A 26,576-nucleotide genomic window follows, 5' to 3' on the forward strand; every position below is an offset into this window, starting at 1 on the left:
TGGGTGGGAAGATTATAAACACCCTACGAAGATGTTTATTTTGTTTTTTCGGAAGCGTATTTAATAGAGTACGAAATTTTGGTTTAATTGAAATAGAATTGAAATTGAAATTATTGCATCGGAGAAATTCTAATTTAGAGTTTTCTCAATTGATTAAAAACCAATGCGCCACCCAGGTTTCGAACCCAGGCCATTCGGCTTGGCAGTCGAGCGCTCTATCACAGAACCACCGATAGCAGCTTAGCTTCACTGAAAATAAGACACTCATCGTAAGCAAAATAGGTAATAAAGTCTTGAATTTTTTATGAATGAATTTATGAAGGCCTAATCTGGTTTTTTTACGAATGAAATTATGTTGATTTAATCTTGTTAAAGTCTACATTTTTTACGTATGAAATTTGAAAGGTCAAATCTTGTTTTAAAATATAAAAAGTATCTGGGTTTCAGGCAAAGTAAGGGTTTTATGTTATTTTTACTGATCGAGATAACGTTGTTTTTTTGTCTATTCTTGGGTATTGTTGGTTTTTTAAGCTTATTTTTCGAAATCGTTCAGTTTTAGTGGAACCTTTAAAGTGGTTACATCGTGGCTTAAAGCTTATCCGGTTTCATTATAATAACGTCGAAAATTCGTATTTGTGAATGGTAAGGTGTTGCGCTTCTTGATTTTCTATTTTCTATTGCTTGGTTTTGAATTAATTTATTACTCGACTGCGTAATAATATTTTTCTATGAGCTATTTTGATCCTGAAGTCTGATTGATTGGGATATTATTATAAATTTTTTCTATTCCTTATTTTTGCTCTGAAGCCTGATAATTTGGGATATTATTGAATATTTTTCTATTCTTATTTTTGCTCTTAGCCTGATCGATTGGGTTGTTATTATATATTTTTCTACTGGTCGTTTTGGCTCCAAAGTTTGGTCGATTGGGTTTTGGTATTTTAATTTTTTGATTGTGTTGAACTTTTGGGCGGTATTGTTGGCTTTTAATTATCATTTTTTCGTGTGAAGTGGTTTAAAGAAGGTTTTTTTGTGTTGTTATTTAGTAAGCGAGAAAAATACAAATACCCTCTGTAGATATTTATTTCATTAAAATTTGCTTCGTATTACATTTAACTGATAAACTTGTTCTGTAAATAGGGTTAAATTCAATTGTGCGTTGTTCTAGTTCGTCTAACTCACTGTTGTAACTACTTAATTTATAATATTCTGAATAAATTAAACTCGGTTATTTCGTCTCAATTATTTTAATTATAATTAAATTATATACCGTGCGGGATTGAACCGGGATTACGTTTTCAGTAAATAACTCTGAATTGCGGAGATATATCATTAAGGGTCATCTCGATAAATTAATACAACTAGGGACAATTCTTCCGAGGAGAGGCATATTTTGGCTTGCCAACTTGTTATCAATGCGTCGTGTGTTTGTATCGTAGTATTGAATGATATTTGTGTTTTGTATGTAATAATAATCAGCTAGGCTAATACCCAAGGCACCGTAGCCTAAGTCATCAAGCGACTTTTAAAGCCATTAATTCAGGTGGCCGGGTTACACTGTGTAGGAGGGTGGTGGCAAGCCCTTCACGCCACGCGAGTCAACAGTTCCCTACACTAACTATTCCCGGTAACCTCGACAAGTTTTGATGGAAGGGAAAACTGAAGTGCTCGGAGAAAAACCACTTAAACCAGTGGGGAGAGAACCCAAAAAAAATATAAATTTGTAGTTTATAAAACGAAATATTAAAAAAAAACTTTATATTTTTGAAATTTTTTAAATCTGTGATTTTCCGATGTTATTTTAAATGACAAAAATCTCAACCATACATGTCAAAAAATATTGGTTGCTATAGCAAAACGAAAGCCCATGGACAAAATTCCCTCGAAATAAAGGTGGATCAACGTAAATTATGAGTTTACCCAGTTTTCCCGGATGTTGATGGACTAACCGCAACTCCTTAATTCTACCTACTGTTGTTATTTTTCCGGAAAATAAATTCCTTAAAATTTTCCGCAAATCGGAAAAATAAAAAATTTAAACATAAATTACTTTTTAAAGATTTTTAATGTTTTTAACTTTTTTCGATAAAAAATGTCTAATATCAGTAGTGGTCGGCATTATCCATCCGTTATCCGCATTATCTAGAGTTATTTACAGAAAATTTCGATATTCAGTTATTTTTATCCGTTTGGATAACTTTATGACATTTGTAAATAGATTTATTTATGGATAATATTTTTGCACGTTCTAACCATTTTATTTTATCCACGGACAAGATTTCGCGATAAATCTCTATCCATTAGTATTCGTTAAACGTTTTGAACGTTAACTAATATATCGCGACATCTTATGCCGGATAATTTTATTTGATTAGAACGTTCAAGGGTTTTATCCAGAAACAAACTTCTTTGTAAATGAAATAAATTTCTGCCAAATTATAAAAGTATTTGAAATTAAAAGATTATCCGTAAATAAATCCAGATAATGCGGATAAGGGATGCAGTGGCACAACCAGGCTTATGGTTGTCTGCGGCGGAAGACAGAATTTACTTCCCTTCCGTAGGGCCCAGCAGAGGGCGCAGGGGGCCAAATCGCCAGGGCTCAGCTGAAAAGGGCCCATGAGGAACTGATTAGAGGGAGCGCAGTCGTAGGGGTCGATTGTGAAAGTTCAAGGGGGGCGTGGTGATATTCCGACAGATTTGAAAGAGGAATTTATAGGTTGAGGGGGGGGGAATCGAAGTGACATGAGTATTTTCGAAGCGGTCACTTAGTCAAAATATAATATAAATATATAAACCCGTAAGGGGACGTCTAATTTAGTTGTTTCGTGTATATTTTTAAATATTCCCTGTAGGTTTCACTTAAAGGGCTCCATCAGTTTTTGAAAAATCCACCTAGCTTTCCCAATGTCCGCAATTCACGCGGGAAACTGACGAAATTCAAACGCCGGTGGGGCCCTTTAACTTAATGGGTTAGGTGAGAGCAACCCAGGAAAAGTAACCTTTAGGAGTTTCAATTACCCATCTAAAGATTGTAGACAGTTTTGATTAGATACTAACTTACTGTAGGCTTAATTCAACAACACTTAATAATAATTCCACACTTTACTTAAGAAATAATTTGACTGTTACTGTGATAACCAACACCTTTTACATGGCATACTTACATATCGCAATGTTTGCATATGGCTATTCCTCCATCGGTGGTGTAATGAGCCCAGACTGGGCTACGCCAAATTCGTTTCTTGACTTCTTGCAACGTAGGTTCATCCGCCATAATTTCCGAACACGTTTATTCGTTATAGCAACAACAACGCTTTCATCTACGGCGCTTTACTCACGCTGAACGTCCTATTATACTAGTAAACTAAATTCCTATTACTGACAGATAACTAACAAATAATTCAATTATCACGCTTTCTGACACGGAGAGAATATCTAGTTTGAAGACAAAAGTTGGTATGACGCATCAATCAAAATATAATCACCGATAAAAAAATAGACGAAAGTCGAATAAACAAGTTGGCAAGCCAAAATATACCTCTCCTCGGAAGAATTGTCCCTCGTGGTATTAATTTCTCGAGATAACCCTTAACTCTAAATTGCGGAGATATATCTTTATTTGTTAAAAATATTAACCCATTTCTATCCCGCCCGGTATAAAATTTTAATTATAATTAAAATAATTGAGACGAAACGACCAATTTTAATTTATTCAGAATATCATAAGTTAAGTAGTTACAACAGTAAGTTAGACGTACTATAACAATGCACAATTGAATTAAACCCTTTTACAGAACAAGTTTATCAGTTAAATATAATACGAAGCAAATTTTAATGAAATATCTACAGAGGCTTTTTGGAATTACTCGCTTACGAAATACTTGCCGCATCTTTAACGCTCATTTTATTTCAACACTCGCCCTTGATGAAGATACCGTAGATATCTGGTAGTGGACGACTCGTTCACTTCCTGTTGACGTTGTGACGCATACCACATGAAAAAGACCAATGCCGTCCAATTTCCAATATCATATAATGACTCGCACACCCAAGAAATCATTGACTGCGTTAGAAATCGTAGATATCCAAATATCCACACCAAATGTATTTACAAGAAGCAAAAACCTTACCATCAACAAAGCACAGAGAGCCACTTGACTAACCGCCAGCTTTTAAAGCAATTAACGTTAAATTATCTCCTTTGAATTAACAGAACTATATATAGGTCGTTAAGAAAGTGGACCACCCACAGGGTCTACCCTTTAACCCTCTAATCTCGGCTGACTGCGCTAAAACAAGATTTAACCTTTAAAAAATACCAGATTAGGCCTTCATAAATTCATTAATAAAAAAAGACTTTATTACCTATTATGCTTACGATGCCTGTCTTAATTTCAGTGAATCTAAGCAGCTATCGGTGGTTCTGTGGTAGAGCGCTCGACTGCCAAGCCGAATGGTCTGGGTTCGAAACCTGGGTGGCGCATTTGTTTTTAATCAATAGAGAAACGCTAAATTAGAATTTCTTCGATGCAATAATTTCAATTTCAATTCTATTTCAATTAAACCAAAATTTCGTACTCTATTAAATACGCTTCCGATAAAGCTGAAGGTCTAATTTTCAATAAGGCGTAACAAGTGTCGGTGGTTCTGTGGTAGAACGTCCGCCTGTGAATCAGGAGGTCTCGGGTTCAAATCCCGCCCGATGCGATCGCAAATTGATACTAAGACGAATACCGTGTACAACTGGTGGAAACCCTGCCATTGGACGTTGAGAGGTAGCATTACACTCAGCACTCGGTCCGTCCCAAAGTCATTAAGAAGAAGTTGGAGAGAAAACGCCCATATAAACACAACAGACTCAACATGCACATCCATCAGAACACAAACACAACAAATTCAACACTCACAACCTACGCATAAACATTACAAAAACCGTAATACACCAAACCGTCACGACGGTGAGCGAAAAAACACCATCCAAACCAAACCGCAAATGCATCCGTTAACGCTCACCGTCACACGGTGGTTTTGCCAACCCTTTGAGAAACTGCGTACGCAGTGATTACACTTTGCACCGAAAATGCGAACGCGTTCGCAGTCCTGACAGACAGACACACCCACAGACCCACCCACAGACAGACACGGTCGTTGTATAACCCCTCCTAGGGGACTTTGTCCCCTCGGAGAGGTAAAAATTCCACTTACACCTAGTCTGTAGACAAACTCAACCGAAGTAATGAAGTTGGGACAAAAAATGGTTAATTAAAAAAACATGCCGGCGCTTTGAAATCAAATAACTTTCACCATATTGGTCGTGGATAAGTTTTTAAATAATGCGCTATGGACAAATTATTTTAAAATATTTATCTATGGATAAAACTTGCATACTTTATCCGTGGATAACGGTTAACCGATCGCCGATCTCTAAATATCAGTAAACATACTACCCATCATTAATAGTGTTACATTGTTAATCAGTTTAAACTAGTCTAGAGGTTTAATTTTACTTTTAGATTCGAAAAAATTAGGCGAAAATGTCGCTTTATTTAAATTTGCAAACAATATATTAGACTAATCATGGAATGAAAATATTTAATTTTTCCGGGAAAATACGCCAATTTTTCCGGAAAAAAGAGCTCCGTCATTTTCCAGAAAATTATCCAACTTACAACTCTAATTCTACCCAAAATGCTTGAAATTTTTACAATTTATTAGAATTTGTTTAATTTTCCCAATAAACCTAAATTTAAAAGAATTACCCAGTTTCACCCATTTTTCATAAATGTATTGGATTTCACTCAAATTTAACTAATTTCACAAAATATAATTGAGTTTCATATATGTTTTACCTAATTTTATCCAAAATATATCACTATAGAGTAGTATCGCTCTGTAGCTTTGGGCTATGGCCGCCATTTTGAGGGCAGTTTTTTATCTATAGGAAAAAGCATGGGTGACGTCGACATACGTCACGCCGATATTACTCTATTCCTCATTAAGCTGTATTTCTATTTATTAACATTTATCAGACATTATAATAATTATTATAATTTACCTAAAATGGCACAATTTACCCAATTTTTGCTGTTTTAAATGGCCAAACTCTCAACCTTAGTAAGTTGTCAAAAACATTTTTGGTTGCCATAAGACGAAATTCCCTTCGGCCGTAATCAGGTTACATAAAGGTCTACCAATCCCCGGAGTTTCATCACAATCGGAGATAATCACGTCGGGTAGTTTCCTTGTTAGTAGTCTGGAAAACTTAAATGGGAAAATATTTAAAACCTGAAACTTGGCTGTTTTTAGTACCTTACGGCCAAATTTAATTTGAGGAAGATTTGCAAAAAATTACAAATACTGTGTTTAGTAGACGTAAATCCAACAGTATTTACGTAATTCCATGTAAACAAAAAGTCAAATGGAGAAAATTTGATAAAAATATAATTACCAAAATTATTTAGTTTAGTATTTTGATAGCACTTCTTTTCTCCGTCGCGAGTCCTACCTTATGGGTAAAATTTCTCAAGTAAAATAGTAAATACCCTTGAGCCGAAATTGCCGGGATTCGCGGACCGAGATCAAACTGCCAGAATTCTGAAACTTGGAAAAGATAATATTTACGGTGCGTGGGAGTTTTAAGAACTAAGCTATGGTCGTAACTACGGCGTAAAACATTAGAAACTGCTTTTAAACTTTAATAACATTACGTAAAAAATTATCTAACGCACTAAAAACCTTGATTAGTATTATAAATAAGCAAAAAAAAACAGAGTTATCTAACAATACGAGGAAAAACAAAAATTACAAATAAAACAGATGGCACTATTACCGGTGTCTTACATTTTTCGACCGTGTTTTTTAAAATTTCCTTTAATTTACTAAAATTTTGCATCGGAAATGTGACTGAAATAAATATAATTTTATTGGAATTAATATCAGTGATTCTACAATATGTGTTTAATTAAATGAATATGAAAAGTGATTGAGATTAATATTATTTTAATATTATAAGGGTAATGATCAATTAATTTGGGTGGACGGATCTCCTATACAAGATGAAATATTTAACATTAAACCTTACCAGATTATTCCGCGACAATGGCGTCTAAGACGTTTCGGGTGTGATATTTAAACCCGATTTAATTAAATATGACACGGTTAATCATAATTATATCACCACCATTTATAATGTTAAAGGAAAATTTAAAAAACGCGGTCGAAAAATAAAAGACATCGGGAGGCCATCTGTTTTAATTTTATTTGTAATTTATGTTTTTCCTCGTATTTTTAGATAACTCTGGCTTTTTTGCTTATTAATAATACTAAACAAGGTTTTTAGTGCGTTATACAAAGTTTTTTCAGTAATGTTATTAAAGTTAAAAAGCAGTTTCTAAAGTTTTACTCCGTAGTTACGACCATAGCTTAATTCGGTTTCTTCGGGTATTCCACGGTACCATAAATATTATCTTTTCCAAGTTCCAAAATTCTGGCGAATTGACCCTTGCCCTCGGTGATTCGAAGCTTTGCCCAATGTCCATTAGCTTTCAAAAATAAAGATTATTACTCTTAATTTAAAACAAATACCTGTACAAATACAAAGTATATCAATTTACTTAAATAAAGGTAAGCAAGATTAATATGTCCAATTTGTTGGGATAAATCTAATAGATAAGTATGAAAAGTTGCAAAACTTAAATAATTTTGTAGCTAACCCAAGGCTTCTTCACGAACCAGTGTTTCCACTCTGCGGTAGAGATTTTCGCCTATTTTAGGGGCAATTTTACCAGTTTTCGCCGGTTCTATAGTCGATTTTCGCCGCCGTTTTCGCCGCAATTTCCCCCCATACATTTACCTTAATTTTTTTAGTGAGTGTAACTGCATATTTTACTTATCTTTATTTCCAATCTTAGATTTGGGCAATATTTTTTTATATAAAAAATACATTTTATTTCTTCAAATGTTATACATTTTTTATTCGTATATATAAAAATTGAATGGGTGGAAATAGGGGGCAGAGTAGAGGGACTACAGAGACGACGATTTTTTAGTTTTTCTGACGGAAAATATCGAAAAATATTTTCGCCGCAATTTGCGCCGTTTTCAATGGTTTTCGCCGCTTTTTCGCCTTTTCGCCGGTTTTAAAATTTATGGTGCCCACCGAGACAGTTTTCGCCGAAAACGCCCTTTTTCGCCGCAAAGTGGAAACACTGTCACGAACCGCCGTCAATTCGCCGAAAAAGGTTCCAGGAAAGAGATTTTTGAATACAGTAGAACTCACGAAACTCAAAAGAAAAGTATTCGAATGTTAGACAATACTAAATCTCGTATAACTTTCTTAGATGGCACCAGTTTCACTATTCAAAAGCAATTAGAACTAGACTAGCTTCATATAAACAAAAAGATTAAATCTAAGCCTGAATAACGCAAAGAACTCTGAAATTAACAAAATAATGATAAACAAACTTTACAAATATTTAAATATAACGAAACCTGACAGTAATTGATCAAATTAAAAACTGAATACTACCAAAAAAAGTGAAATGAACAATATAATCAAAAGATAATATTAACGAATTAACATTAATTACACCAAAGTTCTCGAGAAATATCGTCTTGAAAATCGGGGAGAAAAACGACTAATCTTTGTTTTTCCTACAAATTGGTGACATAATTTCGCGTCATATCTCGCTAGAAATATAAGAGTCTAATTTTTCTTTTAATCGAAAGGTTTACTAACGTAGAGTAGCATATATCAATATGAACGAGCTCTACAAGGTCGTTATGGAGATATGACGCGAAGTTACGTAACCTACTTGGATGAAAAACGAAGATTTATAGTTTTTTTTTCCCGGTTTTCAAGGCAATATTTCTTTTGAACTATAGGAGTTACCAGTCTAATTTTTCCTTTAATCGAAAGGTTTACTAACGTAGAGTAGCTTATATCAATATGAACGAGCTCTACAAGGTCGTTATGGAGATATGACGCGAAGTTAGGTAACCTACTTGTATGAAAAACGAAGATTTATAGTTTTTTTTTTCCCGGTTTTCAAGGCAATATTTCTTTTGAACTATAGGAGTTACCAGTCTAATTTTTCCTTTAATCGAAAGGTTTACTAACGTAGAGTAGCTTATATCAATATGAACGAGCTCTACAAGGTCGTTATGGAGATATGACGCGAAGTTACGTCACCAATTTGTAGGAAAAACAAAGATTAGTCGTTTTTCACCCCGATTTTCAAGACGATATTTCTCGAGAACTTTGGTGTAATTAATGTTAATTCGTTAATATTATCTTTTGATTATATTGTTCATTTCACTTTTTTTTGGTATTATTCAGTTTTTAATTTGATCAATTTCTGTCAGGTTTCGTTATATTTAAATATTTGTAAAGTTTATTTATCATTATTTTGTTAATTTCATAGTTCTTTGCGTTATTCAGGCTTAGATTTAATCTTTTTGTTTTACATGAAGCTAGTCTAGTTCTAATTGCTTTTGAACAGTGAAACTGACGCCATCTATGAAAGTTATACGAGGTTTAGTATCGTCTAACATTCGAATACTTTTTCTTTTGAGTTTCGTGAGTTCTACTGTATTCAGAAATATCTTTCCTGAAACCTTTTTCGGCGAATTGACGGTGGTCGTTTTAATCCAAAAGGTGGCGTGGCCAATGTGAAGAATAGCCCCCCCCCCTCCTATTATTTTTCGGTTTTTTTAACTATTTATTGATAGCATTTTTTTACGCTGAATTTAATGGTGTATTAATTATTATCCGCAAACATGTAAATAAAACGTTATCGGGAATTTGAGATTTCACTGTTATTATACGCAGATTTCACTGGCTGTTCTATACTTCTGCACCCCAGATAGAGTAGGACACACGAAAACCAAATTTCATTTTGGTCTATACTAATTGAACACCAATGAATTATTTGGGCCAATGTGAAGAATTGAACATCAATAGGCGATATTATAAAGTCAGATATGCTTGCTCAACATGTTAAAATGGGATAACGAAATAGTACAGTTAAAGCCTACGGATGAATTCATAGGCTCTTTGGTGGGAAAGCTAATGGAAGCATAGTGGAAGGTGGCTTTTCCCATCAAAACAAGAAGGCCACGTTACTTTATTATATCGCCTATTAATTATTTTCGTTTTCCGCGTATTGAGCACTTGGAAAAGTTATCGGGAATTTTTCGTTTTCGGCGTATTGAACACTTGAAAACGTTATCGGGAATTTGGACAATACTTGATGCGTTATGGCTAGGTACTGTCCTCTAGGTCGCGTTATAAACGGCCCATCGTGATAGCAAGAATGGGGTTGGGGTGGCGCCGCGCGCCCCCAGCGCTCGAGCGAAGTGAGTGCGCGGCGCCGTTAAGCGCCAATATTCTGTTTTCGATTGCACAAGTTGAGATGTTTTTTTCTCACTTTGTCACTGTTGTGCATTAATTCTTTGGCCAAAAATTTTCTTTCAATAAAATGCTTTGAAATTGTATATTTTAGTTAACTTCACTAAAAACATTTGCGGAAATTTAAAAAAAAATCCAGCTAAATGTCGATGCTCAAAAAACGGCACGTGCATAACGTGTTCCAAGTGCTCAAAACGCGGAAAACGAAGTACTTTGAGGTACATATCATTTACATATTCAGTTAACACCGAAATCCCTTATTTGTAAGAGTTAAGTATAGTCTACACACTTATTTCTACGTCATGTAACCTACTACCACTACAAATTTCATTTTCAGTATTACTACTTACAAGGAGACGATCCGAGGTGATAATCACCGATTTTGTTCAAATTCGGGTATAGTGTACACCTCCATGTACATTCAAAAACCTGCAAGGAAATATTTGCGACGGGCTTTCGTTTTGCCATGGCAACCGAAAACGTTTTTGACAACATGATTTGGAATTATTTCCATTGAAAATAACATGGGAATCTGAAGGATTTTAAGGGTCCCCCAATTGACCAAATTGCATTTAATCTTGATAAAATTCAATTTTTGAAATAAATTAAAATGTTTTTTAAAGGTTTCAGATGGGGGACCCTTAAAATCCATCAGATTCCCATGTTATTTTCACTGGAAAAATCCCAAATCATCTTGTCAAAAACGTTTTCGGTTGCCAAGGCAAAACGAAAGCCCGTCGCAACTTTTTCCTTGCAGGTTTTTTAAGGTAGATGGAGGTGTACACTATACTCGAGTTTGAACAAAATCGGTGATTATCACCTCGGATCGTCTCCTTGTTAGTACACACCAAACACATTTTGATTCGGGGGAAAAAGTATAGAACTTCCATTAAACTAGTTACGAAAATGCATTGAAATTGGCGATTTTCAAAACGCGTTCACTTCACTAATTCTCATTTGCGGTACCTGAAAAAAATACCATCGTACTCCTTACACACTGGGATTTCATCTAAAAACAAACAAACAAAAAAATGTGGCTGGACTGTTCTTCACTTTTGCCGGTGGTGGCGTTTGGAAATCAGTGTCTATTTGCCAGAATTCCTAAAGGTAAATTGTAGGATAAAGTCTGAAAAGCGAAAAACAAACTTTAAATATGGACGTATCTAAACAACGAAATATTTTAAATTGGTTTTCCTTTTCACCTTTTATTTTGAAATACTGTTATCATTTTAACCGGAAAATATAGACTAGTCATATGCTGGACAAAGACTAGATAAGCTAGCGATAGCTTAAATAGTCTGGGTTAAAAATATTTGCACTTCTCTCAGTAGTCCGCTCCTACTCTGAACACAAGATATTTCTTGCCAACAAATAATAAACCATTCCGGGATAATTTTCATATAAAAAGACATAAAAATTATTATTATTCGCAAATTTATACTCTAGAACAGAACCGTATTTGTGCGGTTTCTGACTCGTGTTAGCCAACCATGATTGTGAAAAATGTTGGCTCGGAGAGTTGAACGTAAATGTTTTATTTTGAGACTTGCAAAGCCTGGTCGCCAAATCGGTTTTAACGAAAAATTGTATTATTTATTTTGTTTAAATTTTTCCGTTTTTTAGAAAATTCTAGAAGTGGTTTTTTTAGATACCAAGATACAATATTTCCGGGTTGTATTGCGAAACCAAATTCACAATTCAAAAAGAAACTTTGAACCAAACTTGTAAAACGTGACTCTGACAAAATGAGTGGCCGAGAAGAAAATAAGTTCCAGTGCGCAGAGTGCGTTTACGCAACGAGCCACAAGGGTCAATTCATTCGCCACAGAAGAACTCACTCGGGTGAAAAACCTTTTTCAGTGTGATCAGTGTACCTACGCATCTGTAACAAAGGCTCATTTGATTATCCATAGAAGAACTCACTCGGGTGAGAAACCTTTCCAGTGCGGCCAGTGTACCTATGCATTTGCAAGGAATGGGGATTTGCTTCTCCACAGAAGAACTCACTCGGGTGAGAAACCTTTCCAGTGCGACCAGTGTACCTACGCATTTGCAAGGAATGGGGATTTGCTTCGCCACAGAAGAACTCACTCGCGTGAGAAACCTTTCCAGTGCGGCCAGTGTACCTATGCATTTGCAAGGAATGGGGATTTGCTTCTCCACAGAAGAACTCACTCGGGTGAGAAACCTTTCCAGTGCGACCAGTGTACCTACGCATTTGCAAGGAATGGGGATTTGCTTCTCCACAGAAGAACTCACTCGGGTGAGAAACCTTTCCAGTGCGACCAGTGTACCTACGCATTTGCAAGGAATGGGGATTTGCTTCTCCACAGAAGAACTCACTCGGGTGAGAAACCTTTCCAGTGCGACCAGTGTACCTACGCATTTGCAAGGAATGGGGATTTGCTTCTCCACAGAAGAACTCACTCGGGTGAGAAACCTTTCCAGTGCGACCAGTGTACCTACGCATTTGCAAGGAATGGGGATTTGCTTCTCCACAGAAGAACTCACTCGGGTGAGAAACCTTTCCAGGGCGACCAGTGTACCTACGCATTTGCAAGGAATGGGGATTTGCTTCTCCACAGAAGAGCTCACTCGGGTGAGAAACCTTTCCAGTGCGACCAGTGTACCTACGCATTTGCAAGGAATGGGGATTTGCTTCTCCACAGAAGAACTCACTCGGGTGAGAAACCTTTCCAGTGCGACCAGTGTACCTACGCATTTGCAAGGAATGGGGATTTGTTTCTCCACAGAAGAACTCACTCGCGTGAGAACCCTTTCCAGTGCGGCCAGTGTACCTATGCATTTGCAAGGAATGGGGATTTGCTTCTCCACAGAAGAACTCACTCGGGTGAGAAACCTTTCCAGTGCGACCAGTGTACCTACGCATTTGCAAGGAATGGGGATTTGCTTCGCCACAGAAGAACTCACTCGCGTGAGAAACCTTTCCAGTGCGGCCAGTGTACCTATGCATTTGCAAGGAATGGGGATTTGCTTCTCCACAGAAGAACTCACTCGGGTGAGAAACCTTTCCAGTGCGACCAGTGTACCTACGCATTTGCAAGGAATGGGGATTTGCTTCTCCACAGAAGAACTCACTCGGGTGAGAAACCTTTCCAGTGCGACCAGTGTACCTACGCATTTGCAAGGAATGGGGATTTGCTTCTCCACAGAAGAACTCACTCGGGTGAGAAACCTTTCCAGTGCGACCAGTGTACCTACGCATTTGCAAGGAATGGGGATTTGCTTCTCCACAGAAGAACTCACTCGGGTGAGAAACCTTTCCAGTGCGACCAGTGTACCTACGCATTTGCAAGGAATGGGGATTTGCTTCTCCACAGAAGAACTCACTCGGGTGAGAAACCTTTCCAGTGCGACCAGTGTACCTACGCATTTGCAAGGAATGGGGATTTGCTTCTCCACAGAAGAGCTCACTCGGGTGAGAAACCTTTCCAGTGCGACCAGTGTACCTACGCATTTGCAAGGAATGGGGATTTGCTTCTCCACAGAAGAACTCACTCGGGTGAGAAACCTTTCCAGTGCGACCAGTGTACCTACGCATTTGCAAGGAATGGGGATTTGCTTCTCCACAGAAGAACTCACTCGGGTGAGAAACCTTTCCAGTGCGACCAGTGTACCTACGCATTTGCAAGGAATGGGGATTTGCTTCTCCACAGAAGAACTCACTCGGGTGAGAAACATTTCCAGTGCGACCAGTGTACCTACGCATTTGCAAGGAATGGGGATTTGCTTCTCCACAGAAGAACTCACTCGGGTGAGAAACCTTTCCAGTGCGACCAGTGTACCTACGCATTTGCAAGGAATGGGGATTTGCTTCTCCACAGAAGAACTCACTCGGGTGAGAAACCTTTCCAGTGCGACCAGTGTACCTACGCATTTGCAAGGAATGGGGATTTGCTTCTCCACAGAAGAACTCACTCGGGTGAGAAACCTTTCCAGTGCGACCAGTGTACCTACGCATTTGCAAGGAATGGGGATTTGCTTCTCCACAGAAGAACTCACTCGGGTGAGAAACCTTTCCAGTGCGGCCAGTGTACCTATGCATTTGCAAGGAATGGGGATTTGCTTCGCCACAGAAGAACTCACTCGGGTGAGAAACCTTTCCAGTGCGACCAGTGTACCTACGCATCTGTAACAAAGGCTCATTTGATTATCCATAGAAGAACTCAGTCGGGTGAGAAACCTTTCCAGTGCGACCAGTGTACCTATGCATTTGCAAGGAATGGGGATTTGCTTCTCCACAGAAGAACTCACTCGGGTGAGAAACCTTTTCAATGCGACCAGTGTACCTATGCATTTGCAAGGAATGGGGATTTGCTTCGCCACAGAAGAACTCACTCGGGTGAGAAACCTTTCCAGTGCGACCAGTGTACCTACGCATCTGTAACAAAGGCTCATTTGATTATCCATAGAAGAACTCACTCGGGTGAGAAACCTTTCCAGTGCGACCAGTGTACCTATGCATTTGCAAGGAATGGGGATTTGCTTCTCCACAGAAGAACTCACTCGGGTGAGAAACCTTTCCAGTGCGACCAGTGTACCTACGCATTTGCAAGGAATGGGGATTTGCTTCGCCACAGAAGAACTCACTCGCGTGAGAAACCTTTCCAGTGCGACCAGTGTACCTATGCATCTGTAACAAAGGCTCATTTGATTATCCATAGAAGAACTCACTCGGGTGAGAAACCTTTTCAGTGCGACCAGTGTACCTATGCATTTGCAAGGAATGGGGATTTGCTTCGCCACAGAAGAACTCACTCGGTTGAGAAACCTTTCCAGTGCGACCAGTGTACCTACGCATCTGTAACAAAGGCTCATTTGATTATCCATAGAAGAACTCACTCGGGTGAGAAACCTTTACAGTGCGACCAGTGTACCTATGCGTTTGCAAGGAATGGGGATTTGCTTCTCCACAGAAGAACTCACTCGGGTGAGAAACCTTTCCAGTGCGACCAGTGTACCTATGCATCTGTAACAAAGGCTCATTTGATTATCCATAGAAGAACTCACTCGGGTGAGAAACCTTTTCAGTGCGACCAGTGTACCTATGCATTTGCAAGGAATGGGGATTTGCTTCGCCACAGAAGAACTCACTCGGGTGAGAAACCTTTCCAGTGCGACCAGTGTACCTACGCATTTGCAAGGAATGGGGATTTGCTTCGCCACAGAAGAACTCACTCGGGTGAGAAACCTTTCCAGTGCGACCAGTGTACCTATGCATCTGTAACAAAGGCTCATTTGATTATCCATAGAAGAACTCACTCGGGTGAGAAACCTTTTCAGTGCGACCAGTGTACCTATGCATTTGCAAGGAATGGGGATTTGCTTCGCCACAGAAGAACTCACTCGGGTGAGAAACCTTTCCAGTGCGACCAGTGTACCTACGCATCTGTAACAAAGGCTCATTTGATTATCCATAGAAGAACTCACTCGGGTGAGAAACCTTTCCAGTGCGACCAGTGTACCTATGCATTTGCAAGGAATGGGGATTTGCTTCTCCACAGAAGAACTCACTCGGGTGAGAAACCTTTCCAGTGCGACCAGTGTACCTACGCATTTGCAAGGAATGGGGATTTGCTTCGCCACAGAAGAACTCACTCGCGTGAGAAACCTTTCCAGTGCGACCAGTGTACCTATGCATCTGTAACAAAGGCTCATTTGATTATCCATAGAAGAACTCACTCGGGTGAGAAACCTTTTCAGTGCGACCAGTGTACCTATGCATTTGCAAGGAATGGGGATTTGCTTCGCCACAGAAGAACTCACTCGGGTGAGAAACCTTTCCAGTGCGACCAGTGTACCTACGCATCTGTAACAAAGGCTCATTTGATTATCCATAGAAGAACTCACTCGGGTGAGAAACCTTTTCAGTGCGACCAGTGTACCTATGCATTTGCAAGGAATGGGGATTTGCTTCGCCACAGAAGAACTCACTCGGGTGAGAAACCTTTCCAGTGCGACCAGTGTACCTACGCATCTGTAACAAAGGCTCATTTGATTATCCATAGAAGAACTCACTCGGGTGAGAAACCTTTCCAGTGCGACCAGTGTACCTATGCATTTGCAAGGAATGGGGATTTGCTTCTCCACAGAAGAACTCACTCGGGTGAGAAACCTTTCCAGTGCGACCAGTGTACCTACGCATTTGCAAGGAATGGGGATTTGCTTCGCCACAGAAGAACTCACTCGCGTGAGAAACCTTTCCAGTGCGACCAGTGTACCTATGCATCTGTAACAAAGGCTCATTTGATTATCCATAGAAGAACTCACTCGGGTGAGAAACCTTTTCAGTGCGACCAGTGTACCTATGCATTTGCAAGGAATGGGGATTTGCTTCGCCACAGAAGAACTCACTCGGTTGAGAAACCTTTCCAGTGCGACCAGTGTACCTACGCATCTGTAACAAAGGCTCATTTGATTATCCATAGAAGAACTCACTCGGGTGAGAAACCTTTACAGTGCGACCAGTGTACCTATGCGTTTGCAAGGAATGGGGATTTGCTTCTCCACAGAAGAACTCACTCGGGTGAGAAACCTTTCCAGTGCGACCAGTGTACCTATGCATCTGTAACAAAGGCTCATTTGATTATCCATAGAAGAACTCACTCGGGTGAGAAACCTTTTCAGTGCGACCAGTGTACCTATGCTTTTGCAAGGAATGGGGATTTGCTTCGCCACAGAAGAACTCACTCGGGTGAGAAACCTTTCCAGTGCGACCAGTGTACCTACGCATTTGCAAGGAATGGGGATTTGCTTCGCCACAGAAGAACTCACTCGGGTGAGAAACCTTTCCAGTGCGACCAGTGTACCTACGCATTTGCAAGGAATGGGGATTTGCTTCGCCACAGAAGAACTCACTCGGGTGAGAAACCTTTCCAGTGCGACCAGTGTACCTACGCATCTGTAACAAAGGCTCATTTGATTATCCATAGAAGAACTCACTCGGGTGAGAAACCTTTCCAGTGCGACCAGTGTACCTATGCATTTGCAAGGAATGGGGATTTGCTTCTCCACAGAAGAACTCACTCGGGTGAGAAACCTTTCCAGTGCGACCAGTGTACCTACGCATTTGCAAGGAATGGGGATTTGCTTCGCCACAGAAGAACTCACTCGCGTGAGAAACCTTTCCAGTGCGACCAGTGTACCTATGCATCTGTAACAAAGGCTCATTTGATTATCCATAGAAGAACTCACTCGGGTGAGAAACCTTTTCAGTGCGACCAGTGTACCTATGCATTTGCAAGGAATGGGGATTTGCTTCGCCACAGAAGAACTCACTCGGGTGAGAAACCTTTCCAGTGCGACCAGTGTACCTACGCATCTGTAACAAAGGCTCATTTGATTATCCATAGAAGAACTCACTCGGGTGAGAAACCTTTCCAGTGCGACCAGTGTACCTACGCATCTGTAACAAAGGCTCATTTGATTATCCATAGAAGAACTCACTCGGGTGAGAAACCTTTCCAGTGCGACCAGTGTACCTACGCATTTGCAAGGAATGGGGATTTGCTTCGCCACAGAAGAACTCACTCGCGTGAGAACCCTTTCCAGTGCGACCAGTGTACCTACGCATTTCCAAGGAATGGGGATTTGCTTCGCCACAGAAGAACTCACTCGCGTGAGAACCCTTTCCAGTGCGACCAGTGTACCTACGCATTTGCAAGGAATGGGGATTTGCTTCGCCACAGAAGAACTCACTCGCGTGAGAAACCTTTCCAGTGCGACCAGTGTACCTACGCATCTGTAACAAAGGCTCATTTGATTATCCATAGAAGAACTCACTCGGGTGAGAAACCTTTCCAGTGCGACGAGTGTACCTACGCATCTGTAACAAAGGCTCATTTGATTATCCATAGAAGAACTCACTCGGGTGAGAAACCTTTCCAGTGCGACCAGTGTACCTATGCATTTGCAAGGAATGGGGATTTGCTTCGCCACAGAAGAACTCACTCGGGTGAGAAACCTTTCCAGTGCGACCAGTGTACCTACGCATCTGTAACAAAGGCTCATTTGATTATCCATAGAAGAACTCACTCGGGTGAGAAACCTTTCCAGTGCGACCAGTGTACCTATGCATTTGCAAGGAATGGGGATTTGCTTCTCCACAGAAGAACTCACTCGGGTGAGAAACCTTTCCAGTGCGACCAGTGTACCTACGCATTTGCAAGGAATGGGGATTTGCTTCGCCACAGAAGAACTCACTCGCGTGAGAAACCTTTCCAGTGCGACCAGTGTACCTATGCATCTGTAACAAAGGCTCATTTGATTATCCATAGAAGAACTCACTCGGGTGAGAAACCTTTTCAGTGCGACCAGTGTACCTATGCATTTGCAAGGAATGGGGATTTGCTTCGCCACAGAAGAACTCACTCGGGTGAGAAACCTTTCCAGTGCGACCAGTGTACCTACGCATCTGTAACAAAGGCTCATTTGATTATCCATAGAAGAACTCACTCGGGTGAGAAACCTTTCCAGTGCGACCAGTGTACCTACGCATCTGTAACAAAGGCTCATTTGATTATCCATAGAAGAACTCACTCGGGTGAGAAACCTTTCCAGTGCGACCAGTGTACCTACGCATTTGCAAGGAATGGGGATTTGCTTCGCCACAGAAGAACTCACTCGCGTGAGAACCCTTTCCAGTGCGACCAGTGTACCTACGCATTTCCAAGGAATGGGGATTTGCTTCGCCACAGAAGAACTCACTCGCGTGAGAACCCTTTCCAGTGCGACCAGTGTACCTACGCATTTGCTAGGAATGGGGATTTGCTTCGCCACAGAAGAACTCACTCGCGTGAGAAACCTTTCCAGTGCGACCAGTGTACCTACGCATCTGTAACAAAGGCTCATTTGATTATCCATAGAAGAACTCACTCGGGTGAGAAACCTTTCCAGTGCGACGAGTGTACCTACGCATCTGTAACAAAGGCTCATTTGATTATCCATAGAAGAACTCACTCGGGTGAGAAACCTTTCCAGTGCGACCAGTGTACCTATGCATTTGCAAGGAATGGGGATTTGCTTCTCCACAGAAGAACTCACTCGGGTGAGAAACCTTTCCAGTGCGACCAGTGTACCTACGCATTTGCAAGGAATGGGGATTTGCTTCGCCACAGAAGAACTCACTCGCGTGAGAAACCTTTCCAGTGCGACCAGTGTACCTATGCATCTGTAACAAAGGCTCATTTGATTATCCATAGAAGAACTCACTCGGGTGAGAAACCTTTTCAGTGCGACCAGTGTACCTATGCATTTGCAAGGAATGGGGATTTGCTTCGCCACAGAAGAACTCACTCGGGTGAGAAACCTTTCCAGTGCGACCAGTGTACCTATGCATCTGTAACAAAGGCTCATTTGATTATCCATAGAAGAACTCACTCGGGTGAGAAACCTTTTCAGTGCGACCAGTGTACCTATGCATTTGCAAGGAATGGGGATTTGCTTCGCCACAGAAGAACTCACTCGGGTGAGAAACCTTTCCAGTGCGACCAGTGTACCTACGCATTTGCAAGGAATGGGGATTTGCTTCGCCACAGAAGAACTCACTCGGGTGAGAAACCTTTCCAGTGCGACCAGTGTACCTACGCATTTGCAAGGAATGGGGATTTGCTTCGCCACAGAAGAACTCACTCGGGTGAGAAACCTTTCCAGTGCGACCAGTGTACCTACGCATCTGTAACAAAGGCTCATTTGATTATCCATAGAAGAACTCACTCGGGTGAGAAACCTTTCCAGTGCGACCAGTGTACCTACGCATCTGTAACAAAGGCTCATTTGATTATCCATAGAAGAACTCACTCGGGTGAGAAACCTTTCCAGTGCGACCAGTGTACCTACGCATCTGTAACAAAGGCTCATTTGATTATCCATAGAAGAACTCACTCGGGTGAGAAACCTTTCCAGTGCGACCAGTGTACCTATGCATTTGCAAGGAATGGGGATTTGCTTCTCCACAGAAGAACTCACTCGGGTGAGAAACCTTTCCAGTGCGACCAGTGTACCTACGCATTTGCAAGGAATGGGGATTTGCTTCGCCACAGAAGAACTCACTCGCGTGAGAAACCTTTCCAGTGCGACCAGTGTACCTATGCATCTGTAACAAAGGCTCATTTGATTATCCATAGAAGAACTCACTCGGGTGAGAAACCTTTTCAGTGCGACCAGTGTACCTATGCATTTGCAAGGAATGGGGATTTGCTTCGCCACAGAAGAACTCACTCGGGTGAGAAACCTTTCCAGTGCGACCAGTGTACCTACGCATCTGTAACAAAGGCTCATTTGATTATCCATAGAAGAACTCACTCGGGTGAGAAACCTTTCCAGTGCGACCAGTGTACCTATGCATTTGCAAGGAATGGGGATTTGCTTCTCCACAGAAGAACTCACTCGGGTGAGAAACCTTTCCAGTGCGACCAGTGTACCTACGCATTTCCAAGGAATGGGGATTTGCTTCGCCACAGAAGAACTCACTCGCGTGAGAAACCTTTCCAGTGCGACCAGTGTACCTATGCATCTGTAACAAAGGCTCATTTGATTATCCATAGAAGAACTCACTCGGGTGAGAAACCTTTTCAGTGCGACCAGTGTACCTATGCATTTGCAAGGAATGGGGATTTGCTTCGCCACAGAAGAACTCACTCGGGTGAGAAACCTTTCCAGTGCGACCAGTGTACCTACGCATCTGTAACAAAGGCTCATTTGATTATCCATAGAAGAACTCACTCGGGTGAGAAACCTTTCCAGTGCGACCAGTGTACCTATGCATCTGTAACAAAGGCTCATTTGATTATCCATAGAAGAACTCACTCGGGTGAGAAACCTTTTCAGTGCGACCAGTGTACCTATGCATTTGCAAGGAATGGGGATTTGCTTCGCCACAGAAGAACTCACTCGGGTGAGAAACCTTTCCAGTGCGACCAGTGTACCTACGCATCTGTAACAAAGGCTCATTTGATTATCCATAGAAGAACTCACTCGGGTGAGAAACCTTTACAGTGCGACCAGTGTACCTATGCGTTTGCAAGGAATGGGGATTTGCTTCTCCACAGAAGAACTCACTCGGGTGAGAAACCTTTCCAGTGCGACCAGTGTACCTATGCATCTGTAACAAAGGCTCATTTGATTATCCATAGAAGAACTCACTCGGGTGAGAAACCTTTTCAGTGCGACCAGTGTACCTATGCATTTGCAAGGAATGGGGATTTGCTTCGCCACAGAAGAACTCACTCGGGTGAGAAACCTTTCCAGTGCGACCAGTGTACCTACGCATTTGCAAGGAATGGGGATTTGCTTCGCCACAGAAGAACTCACTCGGGTGAGAAACCTTTCCAGTGCGACCAGTGTACCTACGCATTTGCAAGGAATGGGGATTTGCTTCGCCACAGAAGAACTCACTCGGGTGAGAAACCTTTCCAGTGCGACCAGTGTACCTACGCATCTGTAACAAAGGCTCATTTGATTATCCATAGAAGAACTCATTCGGGTGAGAAACCTTTCCAGTGCGACCAGTGTACCTACGCATCTGTAACAAAGGCTCATTTGATTATCCATAGAAGAACTCACTCGGGTGAGAAACCTTTCCAGTGCGACCAGTGTACCTACGCATCTGTAACAAAGGCTCATTTGATTATCCATAGAAGAACTCACTCGGGTGAGAAACCTTTCCAGTGCGACCAGTGTACCTATGCATTTGCAAGGAATGGGGATTTGCTTCTCCACAGAAGAACTCACTCGGGTGAGAAACCTTTCCAGTGCGACCAGTGTACCTACGCATTTGCAAGGAATGGGGATTTGCTTCGCCACAGAAGAACTCACTCGCGTGAGAAACCTTTCCAGTGCGACCAGTGTACCTATGCATCTGTAACAAAGGCTCATTTGATTATCCATAGAAGAACTCACTCGGGTGAGAAACCTTTTCAGTGCGACCAGTGTACCTATGCATTTGCAAGGAATGGGGATTTGCTTCGCCACAGAAGAACTCACTCGGGTGAGAAACCTTTCCAGTGCGACCAGTGTACCTACGCATCTGTAACAAAGGCTCATTTGATTATCCATAGAAGAACTCACTCGGGTGAGAAACCTTTCCAGTGCGACCAGTGTACCTATGCATTTGCAAGGAATGGGGATTTGCTTCTCCACAGAAGAACTCACTCGGGTGAGAAACCTTTCCAGTGCGACCAGTGTACCTACGCATTTGCAAGGAATGGGGATTTGCTTCGCCACAGAAGAACTCACTCGCGTGAGAAACCTTTCCAGTGCGACCAGTGTACCTATGCATCTGTTACAAAGGCTCATTTGATTATCCATAGAAGAACTCACTCGGGTGAGAAACCTTTTCAGTGCGACCAGTGTACCTATGCATTTGCAAGGAATGGGGATTTGCTTCGCCACAGAAGAACTCACTCGGGTGAGAAACCTTTCCAGTGCGACCAGTGTACCTACGCATCTGTAACAAAGGCTCATTTGATTATCCATAGAAGAACTCACTCGGGTGAGAAACCTTTCCAGTGCGACCAGTGTACCTACGCATCTGTAACAAAGGCTCATTTGATTATCCATAGAAGAACTCACTCGGGTGAGAAACCTTTCCAGTGCGACCAGTGTACCTACGCATTTGCAAGGAATGGGGATTTGCTTCGCCACAGAAGAACTCACTCGCGTGAGAACCCTTTCCAGTGCGACCAGTGTACCTACGCATTTGCAAGGAATGGGGATTTGCTTCGCTACAGAAGAACTCACTCGCGTGAGAACCCTTTCCAGTGCGACCAGTGTACCTACGCATTTGCAAGGAATGGGGATTTGCTTCGCCACAGAAGAACTCACTCGCGTGAGAAACCTTTCCAGTGCGACCAGTGTACCTACGCATCTGTAACAAAGGCTCATTTGATTATCCATAGAAGAACTCACTCGGGTGAGAAACCTTTCCAGTGCGACCAGTGTACCTACGCATCTGTAACAAAGGCTCATTTGATTATCCATAGAAGAACTCACTCGGGTGAGAAACCTTTCCAGTGCGACCAGTGTACCTACGCATTTGCAAGGAATGGGGATTTGCTTCTCCACAGAAGAACTCACTCGGGTGAGAAACCTTTCCAGTGCGACCAGTGTACCTACGCATTTGCAAGGAATGGGGATTTGCTTCGCCACAGAAGAACTCACTCGCGTGAGAAACCTTTCCAGTGCGACCAGTGTACCTATGCATCTGTAACAAAGGCTCATTTGATTATCCATAGAAGAACTCACTCGGGTGAGAAACCTTTTCAGTGCGACCAGTGTACCTATGCATTTGCAAGGAATGGGGATTTGCTTCGCCACAGAAGAATTCACTCGGGTGAGAAACCTTTCCAGTGCGACCAGTGTACCTACGCATCTGTAACAAAGGCTCATTTGATTATCCATAGAAGAACTCACTCGGGTGAGAAACCTTTCCAGTGCGACCAGTGTACCTATGCATTTGCAAGGAATGGGGATTTGCTTCTCCACAGAAGAACTCACTCGGGTGAGAAACCTTTCCAGTGCGACCAGTGTACCTACGCATTTGCAAGGAATGGGGATTTGCTTCGCCACAGAAGAACTCACTCGCGTGAGAAACCTTTCCAGTGCGACCAGTGTACCTATGCATCTGTAACAAAGGCTCATTTGATTATCCATAGAAGAACTCACTCGGGTGAGAAACCTTTTCAGTGCGACCAGTGTACCTACGCATTTGCAAGGAATGGGGATTTGCTTCGCCACAGAAGAACTCACTCGCGTGAGAAACCTTTCCAGTGCGACCAGTGTACCTACGCATCTGTAACAAAGGCTCATTTGATTATCATTAGAAGAACTCACTCGGGTGAGAAACCTTTCCAGTGCGACCAGTGTAACTACGCATCTGTAACAAAGGCTCATTTGATTATCCATAGAAGAACTCACTCGGGTGAGAAACCTTTCCAGTGCGACCAGTGTACCTACGCATTTGCAAGGAATGGGGATTTGCTTCGCCACAGAAGAACTCACTCGCGTGAGAACCCTTTCCAGTGCGACCAGTGTACCTACGCATTTGCAAGGAATGGGGATTTGCTTCGCCACAGAAGAACTCACTCGCGTGAGAACCCTTTCCAGTGCGACCAGTGTACCTACGCATTTGCAAGGAATGGGGATTTGCTTCGCCACAGAAGAACTCACTCGCGTGAGAAACCTTTCCAGTGCGACCAGTGTACCTACGCATCTGTAACAAAGGCTCATTTGATTATCCATAGAAGAACTCACTCGGGTGAGAAACCTTTCCAGTGCGACCAGTGTACCTACGCATTTGCAAGGAATGGGGATTTGCTTCGCCACAGAAGAACTCACTCGCGTGAGAAACCTTTCCAGTGCGACCAGTGTACCTACGCATTTGCAAGGAATGGGGATTTGCTTCGCCACAGAAGAACTCACTCGCGTGAGAACCCTTTCCAGTGCGACCAGTGTACCTACGCATTTGCAAGGAATGGGGATTTGCTTCGCCACAGAAGAACTCACTCGCGTGAGAACCCTTTCCAGTGCGACCAGTGTACCTACGCATTTGCAAGGAATGGGGATTTGCTTCGCCACAGAAGAACTCACTCGCGTGAGAAACCTTTCCAGTGCGACCAGTGTACCTACGCATCTGTAACAAAGGCTCATTTGATTATCCATAGAAGAACTCACTCGGGTGAGAAACCTTTCCAGTGCGACCAGTGTACCTACGCATTTGCAAGGAATGGGGATTTGCTTCGCCACAGAAGAACTCACTCGCGTGAGAAACCTTTCCAGTGCGACCAGTGTACCTACGCATTTGCAAGGAATGGGGATTTGCTTCGCCACAGAAGAACTCACTCGCGTGAGAACCCTTTCTAGTGCGACCAGTGTACCTACGCATTTGCAAGGAATGGGGATTTGCTTCGCCACAGAAGAACTCACTCGCGTGAGAACCCTTTCCAGTGCGACCAGTGTACCTACGCATTTGCAAGGAATGGGGATTTGCTTCGCCACAGAAGAACTCACTCGCGTGAGAACCCTTTCCAGTGCGACCAGTGTACCTACGCATCTGTAACAAAGGCTCATTTGATTATCCATAGAAGAACTGACTCGGGTGAGAAACCTTTTCAGTGTGACCAGTGTACCTACGCATTTGCAAGGAATGGGGATTTGACTCGCCACAGAAGAACTCACTCGAACGAGAAGCCCTTTGGATGTAGAAAGTGCCAATATCGGGCCAACCATAAGAACAGCTTACTTCATCACGAAAGAGCACGTCACTCTCAAGGAGAACCGGCCAACAAATTGCACGGTTGCGACCGGAACTTCGCTACCAGTAAAACCCTCGAAGGTCACCTTCGAATTCATGGTCCACCTGGAAACGAAATTGGCGCTTCGAACAGTCACCACCGAGAATTAGCGCGCCAATCGCAGCCACGTCAGTTTGACCCCTCTGGTCATCAAACGGGAGGTAGCTATTGTTTGGTACGACTGCGACGTTTGACGAACGAAGAGATTGAATCTCTCACTGATAAACCCCACCGCGTCCGCGCCGTGAAAGCGGAAGTTGACCAACGTGACGCGGACCCCACAACCATCGAGGGAGTAAGGGTTTCCGCCTCTGGATGACTCAACTTCGACGTCAGCAGCGTCAAACTAGAGCCTTTTTACGATTTCATCGACCGATTCCCGATTTCGTCAGTCGTCAGGAGAGAAGAGTTGGAAGGTCGCCCAATAGGGGACAATAACGAGGGTGTCCCTAGTTACCCTGACACCCCTATCAAGATCGAGGTTTCTCCTGAAGAAGAAAACTTGCACGAACGTTTTGGACGAAACTAATAAAAGCCATTGTTCATTTTAATTTGGTTTTTATGCGTTTAAACTAAGTCCTATAAAATGTATTCAAAACGACTTATTTGTTAGACATATTTTGCAGTTTAAAACTCTCTCAGATATTATTCTTTAATTGAAGGCGATTTTTTGTTTTTTCACTTCGTTTCATTTTTAACTATACTAAGCCTTAATAAAAGTTTTTTTCCTTTAGATTTGTTCTTTTTAACGCGTTTACTTTCAAAGCAGGCGAAATGATGTAGTTTCTAAAGATTCTTTGTTAAGCCTTTATTTAGCAGGCGTTTGTTTCTAGCGGCTGGAGTGGTCCGCTAAA

General features: G+C 41.8%; 2 protein-coding genes across 2 annotated transcripts; both read left to right on the forward strand.

The window, feature by feature from the left end:
- Nucleotides 1-13,211: 13,211 nt before the first annotated feature.
- Nucleotides 13,212-16,962, forward strand: LOC149949777 (uncharacterized). Its single transcript, XM_090169499.1, has 5 exons — nt 13,212-13,262; nt 13,364-15,067; nt 15,800-16,153; nt 16,538-16,706; nt 16,892-16,962. Exons 1-5 carry the CDS (start codon nt 13,212-13,214, stop codon nt 16,960-16,962), a joined length of 2,349 nt encoding a protein of 782 aa, XP_090025625.1.
- Nucleotides 16,963-17,075: 113 nt separating this feature from the next.
- On the forward strand, nt 17,076-26,041 carry LOC149949778 (uncharacterized). Its single transcript, XM_090169500.1, has 3 exons — nt 17,076-17,126; nt 20,924-22,082; nt 25,701-26,041. The coding sequence occupies exons 1-3, from the start codon at nt 17,076-17,078 to the stop codon at nt 26,039-26,041; spliced, it is 1,551 nt and encodes a 516-aa protein (XP_090025626.1).
- Nucleotides 26,042-26,576: the final 535 nt, after the last annotated feature.

This window comes from Leiobunum rupestre, chromosome 3 (assembly GCF_980474605.1).
Source record: "Leiobunum rupestre chromosome 3, qqLeiRupe1.1.hap1, whole genome shotgun sequence".
Lineage (NCBI taxonomy): Eukaryota > Metazoa > Arthropoda > Arachnida > Opiliones > Sclerosomatidae > Leiobunum > Leiobunum rupestre.